We start from the raw sequence: 24,176 nt of genomic DNA on the forward strand, positions 1-24,176 counted from the left end.
TTACCAAACCAGGATTTTTTGGCAAGCCTGACAGGAACAGAAAAGAAAAAAAGAAACCAAAAGAAGGAAGCTTTAGAATAGATCAGCATAATTTCATGATCACCTGGCACTTGGAGAAACAACACATGGAACTGTGTGTACTGACTCAAAGGTGATGCTGCTACACTGAGTGGCTGGCGTGATATAATCTGAAGCATCAGAGAACACTGCATTAACTCAGAAAAAAAGCCACCAAACTATGGATTGCATGGTTTTGCTAGAGCAGCATATAGGATCAGCAGTAGAAAACTAGGAGCGAGTGTAGCAGTTTTAGCTGTTTTAACACACCAGTCGGTCCTGTCTTTGGTGCAGGATGCCTTCAACCTGTGTGCAGGTCTCAAAAAGCCCTGCAAGGCTCTCTCTGTTTCTTGTGCCTCTTTGTGGATACTGCTAACACTGGCAACCTGGAATTTGGGGGGGTCACTCCAGCCCAGTTTCAACCTACTTGGTTTTTCAGGAGTTGTAATGCTTCTTCCCTGAAGATGTTGCCCTTTGCTGATGGTATGTATCAAACATACATCCTTCTTTCATGTAAACCGTGCCTCTCACTGTCAGTGGGCAGAATATTCTTCCGTGAAGACAGCCAGCAAGAGGACTAGACCTTACTTTAAGTGCTACCTAGGAAATCTAAGCAAGGCATGGTCCTTGTGCTAACCGCCCCCCTCCGCACGCATGCACACACACACACAGGAATTTCTTGCAGTATCAAGCCACACACATGCACAAAACGCCATGCAGGAATTTTAAAAGTCAGTGACTCCCCTACTGTTACATGTGTCAGGGGTTTTTTAAGCCTTCCTCAGAGGCCCTGGGTGTTGGCTGCAGCCAAAGCTGGGGATTTTGACTAGGTGTGCCAATGCTCCTTCTGGGATTTAAACCTGGAGGTTCCTGGTTATCGGCTCTTGCTCCTCCACGCAGGGTCAGACCAATCACCATACTTGGAGTTAGGAATTTCACCCCATGGTCAGACTGGTATGGACTGTGAGGGCTTTTCTTTCCTTTGTAGTGAGGGGCATGGCCCTCTTCTTGGGATCTCTTGAGCATATATGAACATCCTTTCCAGCAGCAGGATGTTGGCCACCATGGTCCCCCTGCTATACCTGTGACAGGCTAGGATGTTATGCCTTGTGTTGTGTCAGGGTTGACTGTAGTTTTGTTAAATAGTTAGACAATGGATTTGTACAGAATGGTTTGGACAGGGATGATCCTGCCTCAGGCAGGGGGTTGAACTTGATGACCTCCAGAAGTCCCTTCCAGCCCTACTTCTCTATGACTCTATGACCACTCCCCAGTGCTCCATCAAGTATTCAGTCCATAATAAATGAAATTATTTTGTTGTCTGCACACTGGCACTTTCACCAAATGTTTGTTTCCATCCATGTGGTTCCACCAAGACCATTTTTTTAGCATTCATTGATAAAATAAAAGGTCCTATGGGAAAACTGTATGGCCATGCACACATGTTACTAGAGGCTTGAGGGTAATTTATGACCCTTATGGAAAATTAGGGGGGCAGAGAGAAGACACTTGCAGCTGCAGGATGCAAACACAGAACTACCGGTCAAATTAACCCTAAGGGATACTTCATTGAAATCAGACAAGCTGTGCCAGGGATACATTTATTTCATTTATTAGAGATGGAAAGACCTGCCACTTAGTTCACCTTCCTAAGAATGCAAGATTATTCCCTGCAGAGTATTTTATAGCACTGGGTCAAGTCTGATTTGCAGTGCATAAATGTTCTCCTGCTTCTTGTGGGATGCTGCTTCACAACTTAATAGAAGAAAGAGATGCTCCAGGCTACATTTTCTCAGTAAAGGAAGACCATCTGGAGAAGAAATTATTACTGTCCAAAATTCCAACAAAGCGGCATGCAGCCGAAAAAATACGTGAGCAGGATCTGCTTCACACAGTAGATAGAGCTGATTAGACTGACGGTCGCTGAGGACAGGCTGGAGTTCAGGGGGGAGAGAGGAGCAAACTGGAAAGCTCATTTGGACTCCTGACCGCTGGGAGGGAGAACAAAGCTTGTTTCCAGTTTAGCTGGCCTCAGTCCTGACTTACGGATGGCTCTATACATCCTAGCACCATCGCCTTGTTGCTCATTTAATCCACACAGAGGAAAGATCAGAGCTGGAAGATGGCTCAGTGTTAATAAGCTTCTGTTTCCATCTACCCCAAGCGACCAACAGCACAGTGCAAAAGGATACACTTGCAGTTTGGTAAATCACCACTCCCCTCAATTAAAGGAAGCTAGAAAACCATAACTCCCTAAAATATTCATAGGCAGCTGTAACTAAGCCAGTGAGCCAAAGATTAGCATAGGGAGTAGCAAAGAGAAAGGGCCTCTCATTTAAATGGGTCGTTAAGGAGCCAGGGTTAGAGTATGAAAGGAAATTACATACTAATTAGCTCATGTGTCTCACACACACCATAACAACTCTGGAGGCCCCGAGAGAGCTGGGGAAACTGTTCCCTGCATGTTAAGGGGCTTTGCTCATTAGCTGATTTGCACCTGGTTATCCATCTAAACTGTCTGATTGTCCTAGGCCCATATCTATCTTAATCTGAACTGGGAATTGGCTGTACTGACTGCTGAGGCCTAGTGTCTCTCTCACGTATGCTCCTTGCAACCTGGGGCTCGCCAAGATGCGAATGTTTAAACATGGCTCGGCAGTGTGAAATCGCCTTTTATTTTTTTGAAATGACATTGTGAGTCCCTGTATTTATTGGCCCCTTTAATGACTAAAGGTCAAAAGGGCCCAGTTTATAAGGAAAGTAATGAGATTTTCTCCTGCCAGCTCTGCAAACTCAGCCTGGGATCTGAGAGTCCAGATGGGTACTTTTCTTCTGATGCATTACTGCTGGTAATAAAGTCTTAACAGACCAGTTTAGGACCTCAGTGATACCTGTGCCACCCTCCTGCCTCCAGTTTTGCTAATGATACACAAGATGGCATAGACTTCAATTGAACTTCCTGGATCTGCACTGGCTGCACTCTTCCCTTTTTATGCTCGTCTCCTACTCTCTCTGGTCTCCTGGTAACAAACTCCCTCCTCCCGATTCTCTTCAGCTCTCTTGGCTTTCCCACACTTGCTAGCTCCTTTCACTGCCTCTTTCCTAGAAAAACTTCTCAGGAGCTGTTTGAGCAGCAGGAAGATGGGAGGCATGTTGTCCCCATGACCACCAGTCTTTTCAGCCCTCATAAGCTTGGACAGTACATGGTTAAGAATGACTACCTTGTGGACACTGTCCCATTGGGCAGGGTCTCTTTTTCACTGAAATACAGCAGAAGCCTGCAGTATGTAGTCTAGTACCTCATCCTCCGATTTGCTCAGAAGTGGACAAAGCTCCACCGTTGACCTCCAGGGTAAGGAATCTCTTTCCTTTTAGTTACACTGACAATTTCCACTGCTGACCTGGTTTTGCACGGCTCCCTCCTGGTTTTCTCTTGCTCTGAAGGGCAGCAGCAGTTTGGGACTGGCCTGTGCCAAGACCTGGCTGCAATATCCTTTCTGCAGGGCAATGATTTGGGGTGGAGAAGTGAAAAAAAGGGTTCTGCACATTCCCTACTCACCCTAGGATTTGGGGAATCAGGCGACAGGTGAAAGAGCAACTTACACTTCCCTTCACTTCCCCACACAGATCCCTGTGTCTAAGTCATAATCCAGCCTTAAGTAGGTAAAAGAGACAAAGGATGGGAGGAAGAAAGCATTCTTATCCCCAAAACACAGGGGAAGACAATGATGCATACGAGGATTAACTGACTCATCCAGGGACTCATACAGGGAGTCTGGCAGAGCAGAGAATAAAACCTAGGCTTCTCAAGACTCAGTCTGAATCTCAAACACATCAGTATGTATGTCCAGTCCATGTTGTTCTTTCTAATCCCCGTTACTTTGCACTGGTTAACACTGAATTCCAGCTACTAACATGTTGCTTATTCTTCCCATCTTAAGTGGCCACAGGTCCTTCTGGATATCCCCACAATCCTGCCTAGTCCTCACTCATCTTCCTCATTTGCCAGCTTCAATAAGGTTTGCTACCACAAGGCTCACTCCTCTTCCTTCTGGGTGGCACCAGTTTTTGAAGAAGCTGACAAGAGACGATGCATCACCTGCAGAAGGGCTGACCGACTCTGGGAGGGAAGAGTGATGGCCTGAAGAGCCCAAGGCCACCTACCAGTGGGAGGAAGAGACATTGGGCCAAAAACAAAAGGAAGAGTAAAAGAAAACAAAGGAAGTGCATGGTGAGGAGATGCAAGAGGAGGAGGGAAGAATGGAATGAAAAGGGTGGAGAAGAGGAGAGCCAAAAGCAGAAAGGTGTGAGAGTTGGGAGCACAACCACTTCTGGGCTCAAATAAAGAAACAGGCATGCAGCAAAGGATCCTCCTTGAAAGAGGCAGCCACTGTCCAGCCATGGAAGAGAAGGAAAGGGGTATTATGGGGAGTGAAGAGAAAGGATGGGATGTCCCTGACAGATGAAACAATACCCATCTCTTATAGCAAGGGTGTCAAACTCACATTGTGCCCCAGGCCAGATCTTGGCCTGCAGGGCCCCAGATCCAGCCTGGGGCATGAGGAAGCCACGGCGGCAAGGGCAGCTCTGACTCTGACCTGAGCATGAAGCAGCAGCTGCAGTCCCTGCCCCATGTCCCATGCTGAAGCCAGAGCTGTTGTGGCTGTTGTGTAGCAGCTCCAGCTCCAGCACTGGATATGCAGTAGGGACCAGCAGCTGGGAGGTAGGGCTGCAGCAGTGGTGACAAGTGAAGCAGCTGGAGGGCGACCAGGACTATATCAAGCCCTTGCTGGCCTTTCTACTGCTGACCACCACATCCACTGGGGCCCAAGCGTCTCAGGTTCTGTATCAGGCCACTCTTTCCCAGCCACTTCCAGTGGTCCATTGGTACGCTGGCTTGCTGTAAGTTTGATACTTCTGCCTTACAGAAAAGACCTGCAAAAGGATCTAATCATTAGGGATAACCTTTCCAGAGTGTTTTCTCCTTTCGAATAATTATGAAGAAGTTCACAGAGAATTTTATTCCTGGCAAAAAAGTTCCAAAGCTCTACTTTCTCCCATAAATTCTCGAGAACCCTGCTGGCCAGCTCCTCACTTAGACTCAGCATGATATTAAAGCACAAGTATCAGTGTGAGCCAGTGAGCAGTCCTGCTGATACAGAGGGGGCACCTCACATGTTTAATGTTCCACACATGCTGAAGTGCCTTGTCAAACTGGGGATCTCTGGTGTACCTAAGTGCAGCTCTATTCAGGCAAATGTAACAGTACTGCTTTACCCAAAAGACAGAGAAGGTGGCCCTTTAGGAATCGTTACTAAAAGATTGTCTAGGACTTTTTCATAAAAGAAAAAACAGCCATTACTTAGACATGCCAAGGTTCATTACCTAATCATGGGGACTGTTAAATGAATGAAGAGTGTTAAAAGATGTCATAAAGCAAAGCAGCACATTTTTTGAGGTCAACAGAGGTCCTGATGAGGCTGTCTTGTTTCTTATGGGGGGAGGGGGGGCCAGGAAGGGGAAGAAAAGAAATGTAGAAGTGGGCACTGAGCAACAAGACATCTTTCGTTCAAATCAAATCCAGTTCATTATTTTTTACGACTTTTATTATGTTTACTGCGGTGTGCAACCCAATTGAACTCATTAATTCGGCAATTATACAGAACAGGGAAAAAGAGCCTTAGGCCTTGACTTGCATCCAAACTGCCTCAAATGACAGGCTCCAGCTCTCTGCACCAGCTCTTAAAAGACAGGAATTGTGTGAAAAAGACAATACATTCAGAGAGGAGCTTCCACTGACACACGTAAATGAGAAAGAAAGGAAGGATTTTGCTCACAGGCCTTTTATGCTTTTACACACAACAGAACATTTGAGGTAAGCCCATCATTTCTTTCTTTCCTGCAAATCTGTCCTCTTTATGAAGTTCCCTTATGCCTCCTCACAGCAGTAAACATTCCCATGCTTTAAATACACAGTGTACTGTATTTTTCCACCTGGATCTCTCCCTGACTCCTCACCCTGCTCCTTAGTGTAGCCTTGAAAATGGGCAGCCCATCTTTCACTGTACAAATCCCTGGGATGAGGAAACCTATTTAGGCAAAGCCACTCTCTCCAATTAGAGATCTTTGGACCCAAAATCTTCATCTAGGGCTCATGAATATTACACGCACGTGGCTAGATAGAGAGCCAAATCGCCTTGGTTGGCAGGGAAATTCTATGGGCATCGGGTGCACAAACACAAGCTGTGAAAATAAAAAGGAATAATTTGGCGTCTGGTGCACGTATGAAGGAACGTTTGGAGCAGCGTTCTCCAGCAGGGCCTTCCAAATGCACTGTGCAGCAACGCGCATTTGTGCAGCAAAATTGTTTCAATTGTGCACCAATGTTTAGCAATGTGCACGGTGAATATGAAACAGCTGCCAGAGCTCCTGGGGCTGCTGCCCTAACCAGTGCTGCATTTGCTACCACTGTCAGTGACTTTTCTGTACTGCTTCAGGAATGACTATTGAAACCTATGCCTAGGATACAAACAGTGGTACTCTAAGATAAAGCTGTGACTGCATGGCCACAGCCAGTTATGTGATATGGATCCTCCTACCAAGGAATGGTCTGTTGGAGAAACACAGGGAAAGAGAAAGAAGCAGGATGGTGTCTCAAAATGGGCAAAGTCAGTGTCCCAAAGAAAGCAAGATGACTATTTGAAGCATGATCTAGCTCCTGCTGACATCATCAGGCATTAGTCTGTATCTGTGAGCCACAGCGGAAGAGCAGCTTCACCCTCCGAGTGCATGCACAAGTGACTGGCTGTATTCACAGCATCTTTTGAGTCTTGGAACACTGTGCAGGTGTACTGCAATAGGCAGCAGGCACAGGAAGAAAATGCATGGGTGGCAAGATAAGCAGTGTATTAATGAATTACTTACTCTGGGGAAGATTCTGGGGTTAAATTGGACATCTCCTCCGGTGTAGGTACTGCATGCACATACACAGCCAAAGACAGGGAGGGAGAAAAAGGACACGGTGAATAAGCAGACCCTTCCCTTCCTACTTCTGTACCAATGAAATCATCTTTGCACCACACTCCCCTTGCATCTCTCCCTTGCAAATAGCAGGCAAATCCAAAAGTCTCAACACAGGCCTTTTGTCTCTAGATTCCTGCACTGACTCTCCTTTAATTTAGTGATATACTTGGGGTCTGACCCAGAGATCACTGAGGTCAAAGGAATGTTTAAATGGCTCCAGTGGCTCTGGGTCAGGTTATTCCTGTGGTCTCTGATCATCACTTTCCATTGTTCCCTGCCTCCTCCCACCTTCCCCTTGCAATTAGTAAATAAATAAAAGCCCATGGTTAATTTTCACACTTTAATCAAGCTTTTTGTCCAGAGATTGTCCATATCCATTGAAAATAGGGAGGTAAACCTTGTGAACTCTCCTAGGTGTAGACAAGGTGTGAAAGCCCATCACATCATCACCTTATCCCAAATCCAGCAGGCTCCAGCCAGAGGCTCAGGCTGGTGCCTAAGTCAGGTCACAGTCATGATGTTCAGTCCTTCTCTGGATGGATCCACCACCATGGATACAGAGACTCTGACAACCAGGGCCTATGCCTCAGCTCTTCCACACTATAACTCAGGTAGTCCTCCTCCCGTAAAGGACTCAAACCCACACCTTAGCTATACAATCATAAGCAACCAGATTAGATTCAGAGAGCATCTGGGGTTATCCAGGTGACTTCAGGTGTCCTATGCCAGACAGGAAATAGCCACCTGGGTCCTGTAGCAAATAAACTTGTCTCTCTCAGGACTCCCAGGTCTCCAGCAATGGAAACACCGCACACAGACCTGGAAGCACTGATTATATTCAGGGGAAGTTTATACTGAATGTACAAGGGAAAGAAAGAGTTAAACAGAATTATAAAATGACCTGTACCATGGGTAGACAATTTCACTCTGTTTTCATCAACTGAGCACCTGCCTTGGGAAATAACAAGGCCCAGTCTAGCAAAGGTGCTGTGGATCATGACTAAAGGTCAAATTTAGCTAAGATGTAGGCAGAATTGAGGTGCATGGGGAGATCTGAAAAGGGTCTACAGGATGGGGATAGCAGGAAGCATTGCAAGTCCTAACTCAAGTATATTGGCAGAGATGTGTGGGGACTCAGGGGATGCTTCAGGCTGGGATCATACTTCAGCAGCAGAGTTGTGCTGTTGGAACTCATACAGAGCCTGCTCCTACTTTTCTGGGACTGGCAATGACCAGAGCCACTATTCTCTTGTTCTGCCAGCACTAATCTCAGCAAATGAGATTTACACGGTCACTCTGGGGTATGAGAATGCCCGTGGGTGTTTGGATAATGGACTCACCTTGCAGTTTCCGGCGATGGAAGCGAGGAGACCCCAGGAAGCTGTTCTTGATGGAGTTGAGTCGTGTCCTCCAGGGCATTCCTCCAATGCTGGGGCTGGATGGTGGCGTTGGGTTGGGTGTGCCTGCTGGGCTCTCCTTTGGCGTATGGACAGGTGTCCCCTTAGGGGTAGGGAGGGGACTTCCCCTTGGAGAGGGGTGAGGGGTGACCTGTATGATGGGGATAGATTTGGTGCTTGGGTCAGTACTAGAAGGGAGTAATCTAACAGGAGACATAGGGTTGGTCTGCATTGTAGGAATGGCCAGCTGTGGGTTAAAGCCAGTGGCAGGCGGGCGACTTGGAGTGTTCTGCACAGGGGGATTCTGGGAAGAGGGGGGGTTGGCATTGCTAGTAGGGAGTGGGTTGGATTTGGTAGACTGGAGTGGTTTTTCAGCCAATTTGCTCTTGGATGGCAAAGTCTGCGTCTTTGGGTTGGGCTGCAGTGCTGGCTTTGGTTGGAGAACATGTCCAGGCCTGGAGGCGTTCCTACAAGCATCGGGTTCCAAGGAGACTTGGGGTCGGGGGGAGAAAGGGAGGTCAGGGTTTTGAGGAGGGATGAAAAACTTTCTGATAGGCTACAAAGACAGACGCAGAGTGTCCATGCACATTGAGAGCAGTGAGACACCCACACGGTGGGTGAACAGACAAAGGAAAGTCAGAATAAAATCCATTCGAGGCACAAAGAGGCAGCATGGCAGAAGGAGATGGGAGAGATGGAGGTGAAGGGGTGTTGGGAGGGGGTTTGCAAAGAAACAAAAAACAAACAAACAAACACACACAAAACAAAACAAAAAAAAAACATGCAGTTAGCTGGGAACGCAGCATAATCAACAACAGCAGCAGCAGCGGCGGCGGCAGCGGCAGCAGCAGCAGCAAGAACAACAGTGTCATAGCAGGCGTTATTATATTAACCAACCATGTGTCAGCCAAGGAAAACCACAGAGAGCAACACAAATTAAAAAAAAAGGGTGGGAGGAAAATTAAAATAACTGAGAAAAAAGCAGAAGGACAGAGACGCTACTTCCCTGGGAGTGCTCTGAGTGCCCCGTGGTGAGGGAAGCACGAGGTGAGGAAGGGGGAAAAAGAGCCATTCCAACCATACAGAAACTGAGACGTGCTTAGGTTGGGCATATCTCCTGGAGCTCAAAGTGCCCATCATCGAGCCCAGGAGAGAGATGCAAGTCCAAAAGAAAAAAGGGAGCGAGGCGCATGTGAAGTAGCAGGAGCAGCACACAGGTTACTGCAGGCACCAAACAGAACCTTTCCCTGCCTTTCCCCTTCCTTCCTCCCCCCACTCAGATTGGCACGTGGGCTCCAGAACCCATCAGTAAAGGACCGAGAAAAGGGAGAGCTTCATCCACCTTCCTCCCCTGGCCAGGTTGGGATAACCTGCTTGGCATTAGCAAGAAGAATATGAAGCACAGCAGGGAGGGGAGGGTCCTAAACCAGGGTTTAACTTGGTGCTGGTTTGCAAACAGCTGAAGAATGAGAATCCCCAAAGATCCTGGCTAGACTATCTCCCAAGGAAGGAAGGAGACCTCCCATGAGCCCCATGGTCTCCTTCCTGGCTTCCATTCCCCACCCCCCAGCTTCTCATTCCCTTCGTCAACCATTCTTGACGAATTCTTGGGGCATTCTTGTTGTACCACATTAGCAAGGAGAATATGAAGCACAGCAGGGAGGGGAGGGTCCTAATATTAACCACCTATGTGCAAAATTGGCTATGAAGTCCCAGTAGCGCATGCTGGGCATGATGGTGGTGACTGTCACAGAACATAGTTAAAAAGAGGCAAGCAAAATCTCATAATCCAGTACTGAGTGATCAAGACAAGGGATCATGCCTCTTTTTTTTTTGGGTGGGGGGGAAATATTCACACATGTTAGTTACATGGGTGTTCTGGGAAAGTAGTTTAAATGAGCTCAGCAAACAGCAATGCACAAACACAAGGAGTAAAAAGTCTTTTAAAAAAGGACACTGGTGGTCTAAAATTCATGTATTTGAAACAAAACTATTTTCTTAGATGTTGCTACTAATGACGGGTATAGTGTGTGCTGAAAACATTGTAAAAAATCACTTCTTTGGCTCTTTATTTTTAACCCAGCACTCAGCTTCTTCTCTGGGTCTCTAATGATTTTCATTCATATTGCTGTTAACACCTAAAGGCTCTAATTAAGAGCCATACAGACATATGACCAGGCCCCAAGTTTTAGTGAGCGGACCAATGGTTTTCATGTCCTAGTTCTCATGGACTAGCACAGGACTTCAACATTTGAACAAATATGGAGGAATAGTTAAAGCAAACAAACAAGACTGTTTGCATTGAGGCAGACTTACTCCAAAGACCCCTGAAAGCAATGGGAGGCTTTTTATTGACTTTAGTGGGCTTTAATTCAGGCCCTGAACACCAAAAGAAAACTACTACATTAAAACATTTCTATTAACCTTAGGTTCCACAAATCTATTTCAAAATTAGAACATCTGATCTTTTTTGATAAGCTCCAATTACCACTGGGAACAGAAAGGCAAACAGATTAGGAATGCGGCTGGCTTGTGCAAGTCACTAGCAGGAATTGGTCACTAACCGTTTGCAAACCGTTCCAGTGGAAAAGCATGGGAATGTAATAATGAGAAAGATTCTCCTGCAATTTTTGCAGTTCATGCACCAGATAATGTTTGGCAGCTCAGGATTCAGTTTTATTAAAAATCAAACCAAACTGCTCTCAGTTAAATCAGCATAAATTTGAAGCCATTAATTTTACTGGGTTTACAGCTGTGTAACAAGAATACAATTTGGCCCATGCCTTATTGGTGCAACTAGGATACTAAAAGATGCACTAAGTTCCTGATCTTCTGAGATTCAAGCTCTTTCAACTACCGCTGAACTCAGCATCTCATGGAATTTTGCCCAAGTAGCGTAAATACATGTTTTATTGTTAAAATACTTTCCTACCTGCAATAATCTCAATGGTGCCTATACATGTGTTATTTAGCATTCTAATTGGAATGCTAATTAATTACTCAATTAATTGAGTCTGCTCCATATTCTAATTAGAATCCTCCAGCATTCCCACAGCGACAAGTGTATTAAGCCTCCAGGTTTCAAAATGGCTGCAGGGGCGCTTCAATTAAAGCTCATTCACAATGAGCTTTAGTTGAAGCGCCCTCATGGCCATTTTGAAATGCTTAATACATGTGATGGTGAGCTGTTTTAATTAGAATGGCTCTCTGGGAACTGCTTTAATTAACACATCCCCAAGCACATGTTTAGGTGTTAGTATAAGCATCACTTAGGCCTTTTTAAATTAAATGATTTTTTTACCCCAAGTATGCCCCTGTAAGTCCAAAATGTACCCCACTTACAATAGTTATGGCCTGTTGAGAATGCCATCTGGGTGTGAAACAGCTTTTCAAAATTATTTAATCAAATGGGCCTAAGTATTAATCTTAACGCACAGTCACAGTAGACAAGACACAGGAAATCTTATTTATGAAAGCATTTCTTATGCAATCAAGCAGTCCCACTGAGGACAAGGGAAGTAAGTGCCCCTGTGAGAAAATATTGCTCACATGATTTAGGCTGGCAGGACTGGCTGCCTATTTTTGTGCACAAAACTATTCTGGGGGCTCTTTTTCCATTTATTCCAGAGCAACAGTTAATGCCAGTCTCGGAAGCCTACCCATTCCTGCTAATATCAATCATGTCAATGCACAGACAATACCAGTGCATGAAATGGAGCTTTGTTGGCTCCTGGTGTACTAAATTCATAGAAGGAAGGGACCTAAGATGTTTGTTTGGTGCCAAACAGGAGAAATACTGATGGAAAAAGCTTCAGAACTCAAATACTTCTAAGAAAATGTTTAAAACAATGCTGAAGCTGGAAAAGTCAGTGAAGCTTGTATGTGATGGTGGCTCTGAGAATGGGAACTACACACAACTGTTTTACTGGGAGTGGCAATTTTAAGCATGTGGGATGCTGGTATTATTTATACATGTATTAAGGCATGAATTTTCATAGGATGGGGTCGTACCTTCTCACAGAAAGACTGGGGATTTGGAAAGCGCTATGAAGACCCTCAAAACTATGTGAGACAAGTCCTCAGCTGGTGCAAGTCACCACAGACTAGGCTCAAGGATAAGGACATGAGCCTTCTGTTGTGGCTCTGGGCTGGGAGCTGCACTGACAAAACTTTAGTTGCCAGATGCTATTCCTGGAATCCTTCTCTCTGCCCCAAAAGAGGCTCCCCACCAAAACACGGCCTCTGTCCAACAGCAACTGCATCCTGGCTCTGTTATGGCTTGGCATTAGGTTCACTGATCATTGCTGAAGGTTGTGCACGACTTAAGTCCCCCAAGACTTTCCACCTTTTCCCCCAGGCACACCTTCTCCACCAGATCAAGCTTGATCCCCGGCTGGCGGTGATGATGTTTCTCCTGCCCCAGCTCTTCCCCCCCCCCCCACACACAAAAAAAGGATAGCTCCAGGTGGATAAGATAGTCTGTGCACTGATACTCAGGGAATTATTCTCTTATGTTTAATTTGATTTTCACTCAGCTAAGAGCCTACTAGGACTAAAGGGAAGTTTGCCTTGGCAGGGTTTGACTAGACAAAATTTGGTTCACTGATGGGATACAGAAGTGAGTGCCTCGGTTTCCCCAGACTTTCAGTGCACCAACCTTAGGTTTCCGTCAGGCTTCTGCTCCACCCTCAGCTACCTATAATTTCTTTTCCCAGAAGCAGTAACTACAGCAGACAGATGAAGCATGGTGCTTACTCCCATGCTCCATCTGAGTCCCCTGTGCTAGCCAGACTGACTTTTTGTCAAGCATGGTTCTGTTGTAGCAAGCAACTCTTCCTAACATGGCTTGCTGCTCCAGCATGGCTTTGTAATAATCAGAACATTAGCTGAAACCACGCCGCACAGTCTTCAGCCGGGCATTACAGGCCCCAGCCATGCTTAATCATAAGGGCGGCTTTAAACATTATTATGATGCAAACGATGAGGAGGGCTACAGCAAAATTACTGCATCACCACAGGCAACACAGGAAACATGTATGGCAAGAGAGACTGCCCTTGGATCCAAAAAACATCTCCCTGACCCACACAAACTGATGGCAAGCCAAGGAAAATAAAAAGCATTGCACACAGAACCACAGCTCTACCAGAACAGCTGCTGAGAAGCAATAAGCATGGCTAAGGGTATTGTACAAAGAAAGCCTAAAGCAATGTCACTTACCCTTGGACTGCTGAGGGGGCTGGTGGAGAGGCCAGATGAAGCTCCGCTGATCGACCGAGACCTGAGTGGACACAACAAGTAGAGATGGCCCTCAGAACCCCCGGGTGAGCAACAGCCCCTGAACACCAGCCGCCCCATGCACAGGCATGAGGCGAGGGGCAGGAGGAATGCTGCCACTCAGAAAAGCACATAGCTCTTTCCTCATCCTCTCATTACTGTGACGCATCTGACATATCTTCCGATTCCCTGGCCCCCACATCAAGTCTTAGGGAAAGGACCCTATTAACTCCCAGATACTCTCTTTCTGAGTGGAGCTGGGCACTATCACCTGCTTTTGGGTCTGGGTATTCACACATGGACAGCTACTGCTTCCTGCCATTGGAAACTAGCACAGCTCAAGGCAAAAGGCCTTATCAGAAGCTCAGTGCGTGTGTTGAAAATTATTTTTGGCCCAAGTTATCTATGTATAGAAAGAAAAATCCTTTGTATGCTATAGGTGAAGCCCTCCACAACATAGAAAACCATTCCATGGGTAATTTGCAGGAGCAGGATATTGTTTCAGGTACTAAGAAAAGACTGACTCTACCATAAGCATGGTATGCTATCTTCTCACATCGGAGGACCATCCCAGTGACCCCAAAACTCAGACCTGTTGCGCATGTTTGTTTAAAGCTAAGCCACCATTTCCAGCTCCTTGCTGGCAGGATTTGCCACATCATGGGCTCTCCAGATAGGTTTCTATATAAAATCACTGTTCCCTTCTGCTCGCTAGGAAACTTCATGTAGGGGACCACGGGCTTCTTGGAGGGCCCCCCCTGTATGAAACCACCTATTCTTCTGTTCACCAGAATGGCTCAAAGACCAATCTGCTAAGAGCTCAGCCCTGCTGTGCACACACCAGGATAACCTCTCTTTCAGATCATGAGCTCTTCACCTCTAAGGGGTTACCTGTAGGTGGGATTACTGCCTCTTCTGCCTGTTGATGAGTTCTACAAAGCAGCAATTTCACACCAACCTGTCACTGTAGGGGCCCATGGGGGATAACAGGCCCTTCTAAACACTGACAATATTTATTATTGGTTGGCCTGCTGCTCTGTCAATGAGCATGTTGTACTTTATGGGAGCGCTAACATTCATATGGAATCACCTGCCCTTGTGTTCTCAAGCAAAGGTCCCTGCCAAAACCTTTGGCACCTAGCAATCTAAACACATCAACACTGTACCAAGACAAGCAGTCCTAAACTGAAAGGACATGCAGGCCAAACGGGGGATGTAATGCTTGAGCAGGGACAAAATTATGTGCTAGAGCAGAAAGCACTTCCTGTCATCCTACACAGATCCAGAAGTAGGACTTAAAAGTTTCAGAGGCCACTACTTTCAATCCTCCTCAACTAGAAGGGTCAATCTTGAAAAACAACTTTGGAAGGAGATTACACTGGAGAAACAACCCAGCTCAAAGCTAACATAGAAACTGTCAGTTGCCCAGTGTTGCAAACGTCTCACCAATATATGAATATAGCACCTCCTTTTGGAAATACAAAACAATTATTCACCTTCAGCTAACATGATAAAGAAATGATGAAATCGTCTAAGTGTTTGTAAAACAGAATATACATGTGTAAACATGCACACACACAAACGTGTGTTTTAGGTGTATACATATAAGCATAAATAGATTTAAATAGGTATTCATTACAAATGAGTGTGTGTGTGTGTGTGTGTGTGTGTGTACAGATATATCCATATATATATATGGATTTGTAAGAATATGCAGCCCTTAAGAAAACCCAAAATACATTAAGTCAACGTCCCCTGTCGATCAGTCTTATTCAGAGCTCAGCAGCTTAGGCCTATGGGCTGGATCTGGCCCATGGAAGCACTAGATACAGCTCACGAAGCTGGGACTTTGATGCTGCTGCTCCACAGCCAGGCAGTGGAGAGAAACGGCACCAGGGAGAAATGGAATCCAGGTCCAAGCGCCTCAGAGCTGACCTGGGCTATTCCAGCCCACCACCAGAAAATGCTGCTGACCACTGGTTTCATTGATTTCCTCTATAAGAATAAGATCATAAATGTAGTTGCAGGATGGTTTCACATCTACATTTTCTAAAAAAGAAAAGATACAATAGCATTTTAAAATTCTATGTGAAGCAGGAGAAATATTTCCACTGAGGGCTTCAGCTAATATGAAACACAGTGGTAAGTCCCATCCTCATAGTTCATATCAAACGCAGAAACCCTCTGTGGAATTCCTTCCTTGTATCTCAGTGTTGCCGGGCCATTATTCTGCACCTCTATAAAATCTACAGGCCTAAACTCTGCATTTGCATCCCTGTGGGGTTCCCAAGAGTAGACAGCCGTGTAGATTCAAGCAGAGTATGGATTGTTTTGTAAATATGCTCTACTTTCACTGGATTTTTAGGAAGTTTTCTTTTACTTCTCACTCTTAATTGAACCAGCTAAATGCAAACACAGCTGTGGCCCTGTGTACTGAATGTCCAGTTAGTTACCATCACCTCTGTGTGTATGAGAGTCATCAGGGAAAGATCCCTCCAAACCAGAAGTACCAACAAGTAACACATCACCTTGCAGAATGTTTTTACAGGTAATTCCTGTAAATACCTTCAAAGCACTCAGGCCCCTAACTTCCACTGGGAGCTGTTCCCATTAACACTCCAGCATGGCTGGAAGTGGATCTTTAGCACTCACCTGAATTTTACAACCGTTTGATTAAAGCCTTCAATCCCCCAATTTCTCTCTCCAATCGGGTCTGCTCCCAGGTATCCCGACTACCCCCCCACACACACCTCCACCTCCCTCTCCCCGCATTTAATAAAGCAAATAGTCACAAAGATGGGGGCACAACATAGCAAGGCCCCACCTCCTACACCACAATTCTTTATGAAAGGAGTGGTCATGTTGTGAGTTTTCATCCAGTTTAGAAGTCTGTGGCAGGGGACAGAACAAAGGGTTCGTGTAAACTCCACTGGGAAAAACATTCAGCATCTATATCACTGCTTACATGCACTCAGCCGTACTTATACTCAGTGGCTTCTGCTGTTCTTTATACAAATGAGGTAAGAGGTAGCATCAACCCTGTAATCTTGCTTAGCTTTACAACACTAGAAATTGTGTGTTGGGGACACTGGGCAGAGTTTAGGAGGTTCATGATTGATTTTAAATGCTTCTGAGGAAAGAGCACTCCCAATTTGAAACATTTTCTATCTCCTGGAAAGCAAAGGAGGGGCAAGAGGGGGACTGATTCTTTGAGTTCTCCTTTGTACTTTCCTATTTTTAAGTAGTCCCAGTATTTGCAATGACCAGTGGGAGAAAGTTCCCAAATTGGTTGGGGGGAACTCACACATGACAGGCTCTTCAGCTTCCCCAAAGAAAAGCCATCAAGCAAAAATCAAAGCTTTTTCTTCTTCCCAGCAAGATCACCTTCGCTTGGATATACGTGAGTCTTGGCTGCAAAAAAACTACCTCAGGAAGACTTTATGTTGCTCCTGCATCTGTCATTCCAGTGCAGGGGACAAAGGGAAAGGGCGAAAAGCAGTTGAGAAAAGGTGCCCTAGTCATGGCATGATGAGACAAAAGAACAGAGATAATTTAAATATATATATGTATCTCCTGGACAGTGGAAGTGGAGGCGGTATAGTGTGCCCGCAGACAGTACATTGGCACAGCAGAACCTGAATGATCTTGCCGAGTGCGGAAAAAGAAAGATGAATGTGGGAAACCACAATGGAAAAAGTACCTTTCATCTATGACTATGAAATAAGTTTATTTAGATGAAAATATTTCTTAGTGTGTAACCTTCTCAGAGTCTCTAAGGGTGCTGAACATCATTGGAAGTTAAGTAATAAATCTATAATTATTCAAATTTAAAAACCCATGTGAGACTTTGGGTACCTATTGGTATGCCTTTCATGAAACTTGTGTGAGACTTGTTGGCTGTACTCTGTGTTGCTCCCTGCACCTAATGGATGGAGTTAAATTGAAGGAGGCTAAAGGGCTTGTTAAAGAAAGCAGGCAGGGAGGGACAACAATGGTCTGGCTAAGGAGCATCCTCTCAAAGATGATGGGCAGGACTTCTCGCCCCCAACCCTATTACAATTTATCAACCATTTATTAAAAATCTCTCTTAATAATTTGTCCTCCTGATGCTTCATATTATAAAGGAAAGTTTAACTTAAATTAGACACAAGTAGATAGATGATTAGAGATTCTGATCTACTAAAAGCTCAGCTGTACGGGGGATAGGGGTGCTGTGAGTTGCCAAGGGTAGGTCAGTGAAGAAGCGGACAGGCTGGGAAGGCTCCCTGAGACAGAGATACCTCTCATATGCTAAGAGCAGTGCATGTTATTCCTCCTCACAAAGAGATGGGGAATAAACTAGATTTGCCTGAGCTATGCTAAATTTAGAGAAGGGGTTGTGCATGTAGGACTCTTTTTTGTTGTATTCCTTGGCATGGGGTGGCTTGTTCCTTTTGGTGTGGGAATAAGTAGTGCTTTTTTTTTTCTGAAGAGGGTTTTGAGTCACTTTAATTAGCTACCTCCAAATGCAAACCCTTGCAGGGTCCAGTCCCATTTGGACCTGATGAGGTAGTCACTGTGAGGACCCACCCAAGGGGCTGCCCTCAGATCTAAGACATCTGGGCTGCCTACACACGTGCAGCTTTGCCTTCCAATTAGAACGCTTTAGCATGGCCTTACCACGACATGTATAAGCCCTCATGCATTTAAAAATGGCTGTGAGGGCGCTTTAACTAAACCTTGTTGAATGAAGTTTAGATAAAGCATCTTGCAACCATTTTTAAATGTGCAGGGGCTTAATACACATGGTGGTGATGTGTTTTAATTAGAGTGGCTCTCCGGGAACCACTCTAAATAAAATGCACCTGCAACCTTGCGCATATGTATAAGCAGCCCTGGTGAGGAGAGATAAAGAGATGAGACCCAGGATCTGCGTGTATGGAAGAGTACTCGATGGCACCCTGAGAAGGCAGCTAAGCTGATATCTCCTTATAATTAATAATATAGCACACCTCATTTGGCCTTATGTGACAATGCTTCAGATAGTACATGTCCCAGTACTGTGTACTGTGCACCACTACTCATCAATCTTTTTAGCGGTCACACATGACTGTCTGGTCTAGGAGAAAGGCTTTATCACCATACTAAATGGGTGTAAATAAAGCTATTGGGGTTTTCAAAAGCTCTTATATCACTTATGAGCATAAGCCCTTTTAGTTTTCAAGAGGATTTTGGCTCCTAAGTCACTTCAGTGCTACTGAAAAACTCATCCTCCTCCCATGCCGTTACGCACCCTGTATAGGCTATGTATTTTCAGAAACAAAACATTTTAGAAATGTTTTGTAAAGGTGATTGGTGCTATTTCTCATACCCTTCTACCAGTGAAACCAAGTTTCTTAGAACCATAAGTTCAAATCAGGGATAAATTCTGTAGGTTACCATTTTACCCTTGGGTCTAATTAACGCTCTTTGATAAACTGCAGACATATTGCTTTTTCTCAGCTCCTCAACAGCCTCTAGGACACTAGAAATCATTTGTTCAAACAATTCTAAACCCATACAGTTACGAAAAGATTAAAGGCTTGTTTTGTCTCCTCTCTGGCAGCAATCTTAGCAAAGAACAACCAAAAATGTTTCACTTCTGCCAAAAAATTAGAATCCAGTGACAAATCTACACTGGACTTACTTTACCTTTGTTTTCTGTTTAAATAAAACTCTTACAAGTTTTTACAGTGTCTCATGAAATTCAGTGCTTTGTAGGAGACATGAATTCAACCACTTTCAGAATTTTCTTTTCTAATAAATGGTACTGTTTAGTACCAGGTCCTTGTATAGAGGTCTTCACATAGGCTTGTTGGTCCCAGGCTTGTTTGTCACCGTGTGTTGGATACAACCCTGTCATCAGCATTTTAGCTATGCACATCTGGGAGCTTGCATCCAAGAATGGGAGCTCGAAGCATGGATGTACGACACAGTATGTGCACTGAATTTGCATCCCTGGAGGGTGATCACTGAAACCAGGACTTTGGATTTCTCCAGTCCTACCAGTGGCAGTGAAAATTTCAGCCAAAGGATCCAGCTAGCCACTTGCTCATTTTTTTAAAGCACAAATCCTTTGGAATCAAACATAAACTAAATACCTTTATGCTTGCTAAGATCAAGATTCCTAAACTGCAACACTGAGTCCAAGTTCTCCAGAAAGCTGATTGGAGAGCAGTCCAATTGGTCTCTCAGCATTTCAAGCTGGGGCTGGCTCCCCAATCCATCTAAACCTTTGGTCTTAAGCACTAACCAGAAAACTTGTTTTGTCCCTTTGAAAAATTGTGCATAAGACTGGAAGATTGAGAGGCTAATGCAAGTTCAGCACCATGGAGAGTTAGGCCTCATACTCCTAGGGCTCCACTCTGCAACTGCTTCCTACTGTAAATAGTTATGTTAAAGTCCACAGACCTAATCATAGGAGTTAATTGTACCCCTAGTAGAAAATGGAGGCAAAATCTTTTAGAATCTCATACACATGGCAAAATGAGCAGGTGTGAGGGATAACTTGCTCCATTCTGCTCTGGTTTCATTAAGAGTAATCTTTCTCACACTGGGCACATCTACACATTCATTAATGTACCGTAATTATGGTGCGTTAAGTTTAGTACCTGTAATAACATGTACTAACTTAATGCACCGTAATTGGTGCTACTATGCAGTAGCACTGTTACACACCTTTTTGTGATGCTAATGTGCAGTACACTAATTCTACTGCACATTAGTGCATTAGCACAGTTTTTGCCTGCTGCACGAATGCACATTAGAATTAGTCTACTGCACTTCTAGTGTCTCGGGTAGACCCTTCTAGTGCAGGGTGCCCATTGCATATTAAAATTAACAGTTTATAAAGAATTAATAAATAATTAGTATGTGTTATAAACTTGAGGTAACATGAACAATATGTTACGAGTCATAATCTCTATATCAGTACAAGATGCTTTCACTGACGGTATTCCACAGTTCAAAGTGCCTGTTGACTTTTTGGACACTGTAACATCCTACTGCAATTTATTAATAAATATAATATTTTAATAAATATTAAAAACCACCTTAAAATTATTTGTCATCCTGATGTTACACATTTATAAAGGAACATTTATCCTAAAGTGTGACCATATTCCTAGGTATACCTAGAGTCTATTTACAGTATAGAAAAACAAAGAATTTGTGTCTATTTCTAGGGCCAACTGCTTATTTCCCTACAGAAAAAGAATTTGTGCTAAGTGGAGAGAAAATACCCCAAAATTATTTCAAATCAAGCATGGGACTGAGTTTTGTTGTAAAAAGCAAAGCAAAAAAACCCATGAGGATCAATAATAACTGGAGTGTGCCAGATAGACAGGAGAAGTGCGCTGAGTGGGGAAGGGGTTCCCATTCTCAAGGTGTCCAGGTATCTGCAGTGTCTGGGATTAACTCTATGCCCCCATAAACATTGAACCCCCCCCCCCAAACAATCAAAAAAGAAAACAAAACTAAAAGAAGAAAAGTATATGGAGTGTGACCCCAACACAAAAACACACAAACTCACACAAAGGCACCCAAAAATGCTTCTTCCCACATCTCTCTCCTTGCTAGAAAGTCTCATTCAATAAAGGATAGAAATCAATATTTGTAAACTGTGCAAATGAAAGAGTCCTTGTACAGGATATAACAGGTCCCACAACAGGTATAATCCAAAACTGGAGCTTACCCCAATAGATCAGCACTCGCCATCCTCGGAAGAGGGGAATAAGAGGAGAGAGAGAAAGACAGAGTGGGACGTGGGAGCAAGTGGAGAGAAGAGTATGAAAAGCAGAGTGAAATACTGTTCAGAGAACTGAAAGGTCATCATTATTGCTATGGGATTCTCCCCTTTGGGGGACAGGGGATACTAGGGGAACAGTTTAATTTACTATACAATGGTTTTTGTACTGCACATAAACACTGCAGACATGCCAGACTTCTGTATGGGGGGAGCTTGGGGGAGAGACATACCAAGGCATTAGGGACCCCAACCACACCCAACTAACTCGATCAGCAGAGTGAGTAGTTCAGGTTCCTTGCTCAGTTTCCATGCAGTCTCTTAGCTGAAGCACAGTCAGATCAGTATAGCATCCCTCTGTTCCCCAAAATGTTTCCCTTGTACAAACTGTGAAAAGCATTGGTCATTAAAATGTGCATTTCTGAGCTAGCCTGGGAGCCCAGTAAGTGAGACTGTAGGCCACATAGCAATCCTGCTTTGACACTGGCTTAACAGTGAAGTGGGAACACTTACTGTGTTAAACTCAGGGATTCAGACTGGCTTGGCCATGCCAGCTCAGCAATCCAGTGTTTATCCCTGCAGGTGAGTTACATGCTCCAGAATCTCACTTTCCATTTAAAATAAATTAAGTCTCTGGGCCTTAGAAATTGCAAAGATAACAGTTCCAATGTGAATGGAGTGTAAATCAATGCAGTGCTGAAGACAGCCTGAAAGAACAGCCCTGGAAAAGGGGTGCGGGCAGTCAATTTATCTCCCTGGAGTGTTGACTCTGAAGCCTAATGGTGACAATTCAGATATATAATATTCCTAATTTTTTACTGAAGATCAGAGCACCCAAGAAGAAAGGAGCTGGTCAAATTACTAAGCTCTCAGGACACATCTGGCCCATGACTAACCTTCAGAGAGTATCACTACTTCTTATTTTCCCGATCTGGCCTTCGGCTTATGTAAAATCTCTGGTTTGACATTCAACCAAAATCTTTTCAAATAGGGTGGGATAGGACTGTTTTCTCTCTCTTCCTCTCTCTCACTCTCCGGTTCCTGGAATGGGCTCCCAAGTTGCCAGTGTTTCCCATATGATGGGATCCATTCTCCATGGGACGGTCACCATGAGAAATGCCAAAATGAGTATTTGCCAAGTAGATTTCACAGTTTACATATAAACGAAGGCAGGCATGCATCTCATGGCATGAACATTCCAAACACTGTATAGGGAGGTTTTAAGACAGTTTAAGACTAAGACTCAATTTGAATAGAAAGAAAGAAATCATTATGTTATACATTGACAGAGAAGTGGAAAGAAGCATTAGAGTAAGCGCTTTTCCATGTGCTTGAATGATGCTCCACTTGTACTTTGGTTTGGAGTTACAATTTAGATAAGTATAGGGCCAAATGTTGTTCTCAGCTGCATCTGGCAACTGAGATTAGCATTTGGCACCCAGGCTATGCATACATGATACACCCACATTCACACTCAGCGTATTTAAAAATGCATATAATGGATATGTATTGATTTATCGATTTTCCTTTCAAGGTATTTTCCCCAAAGGCAAAGGCACTGAGGATTTTAACAGAGAATGGAAAGCAAATCAACAATGGGGGAAAAGGAGAAGGGAAATGAGATTAAAAACAATAACAATCCCAGGACACAATACACCCAGCAGTGCAGACATGTGCATTCCCTACAATACTGAAGCAAGTGAACTACGGAGCTGTAGCAACCCAGATACAGAAGAGAAAAAAGCATTGAGGGGAGAGAAAGAGAGAGAGAGAAATACAGAAGAGAGAAAGTAAAAGAAATAGAAGAGAGAAAAAGAGAGAGAGTGAGAGACAGAGAAGAAGAAAGTGACAGTGGCCTCAGCTACTAAGACAACCATGTGCATCTAGAGGGATGGGACCCTTAAAGATGCAGTATTCCTTTTAGAAGAATCAACCAAAATATTGGATAATGAAATGTTGGCCAAAGATTTAGTGGCCACCATGACTAGTTAGAAGAGTCATTTTGCTGGGGTTCTCTTTGCTGCCCCTTCTTCCCCACTCCATCAGCGGACCTGGAGTAAATTTCTATTCCCTGTAGCATCCCTCTCCTTCAAGAATGGGTATCCGTGGAGGCTCTCAGGCAGTAACCTGGCCCTCTGTCTTCAGCCCTCTGAAAATATCTCCCCTAGAATGGAGTTCAAAGTGAGGCTATGCTTTTAGTGGACTGCCCCAGCAGCCTCTGTGAATTCATTTCTCCATGCTTTCCCCAGATGCAGCAGCTACAGAAGAAATGCAAGAAGAAATGCATGGAGCCAGAAGTCCTGGCAGACATTTATTGGGTCACAAACAAGATAGAAAGGCCTCTCTCTGCCTGTGAGGGAGGTCTAGATGCTGTTGAAAAGCTATACTTTTTGGTAGGCCTAAAATGAAATGCCCACACCTTTCGGAACTCAGCTCTCTCACCTTCTGCTTCAGGAAGGGGATTATAGTGGGAAACACACCATATCTTTGTCTCATGATAACAGCAGTGGGAAGCTCAGTGACCGGATGGACACTGTGTAGTGACATGTCATGACCACTTCCTGGCCATAAGCTTTTATGAATTTCTAGTATCTTGGGTGCCATGCTAATTTCTTTGAGGACCTCCTAAGCGCGAGTGATTCTGGAGCTGTCCCTTCGTCTG

General features: G+C 44.5%; 1 protein-coding gene across 9 annotated transcripts in view; it reads right to left on the bottom strand.

The window, feature by feature from the left end:
- BRSK2 (BR serine/threonine kinase 2) overlaps positions 1-24,176 on the bottom strand; it is a 581,381-nt gene that overhangs the window by 39,901 nt on the left and 517,304 nt on the right. For all 9 annotated transcript variants that reach the window (XM_019519755.1, XM_019519753.1, XM_019519756.1 and 6 more), the window contains 3 exons: positions 13,696-13,756; positions 8,421-8,628; positions 6,982-7,030 (listed from right to left, as the gene is read on the bottom strand). In XM_019519755.1, the coding sequence (XP_019375300.1) occupies positions 6,982-7,030; positions 8,421-8,628; positions 13,696-13,756 (318 nt within the window). The remainder of the gene's footprint in view (positions 1-6,981; positions 7,031-8,420; positions 8,629-13,695; positions 13,757-24,176) is intronic.

This window comes from Gavialis gangeticus, unplaced genomic scaffold, assembly GCF_001723915.1.
Source record: "Gavialis gangeticus isolate Ggan-Ray unplaced genomic scaffold, GavGan_comp1, whole genome shotgun sequence".
In the NCBI taxonomy this organism is placed as follows: domain Eukaryota; kingdom Metazoa; phylum Chordata; order Crocodylia; family Gavialidae; genus Gavialis; species Gavialis gangeticus.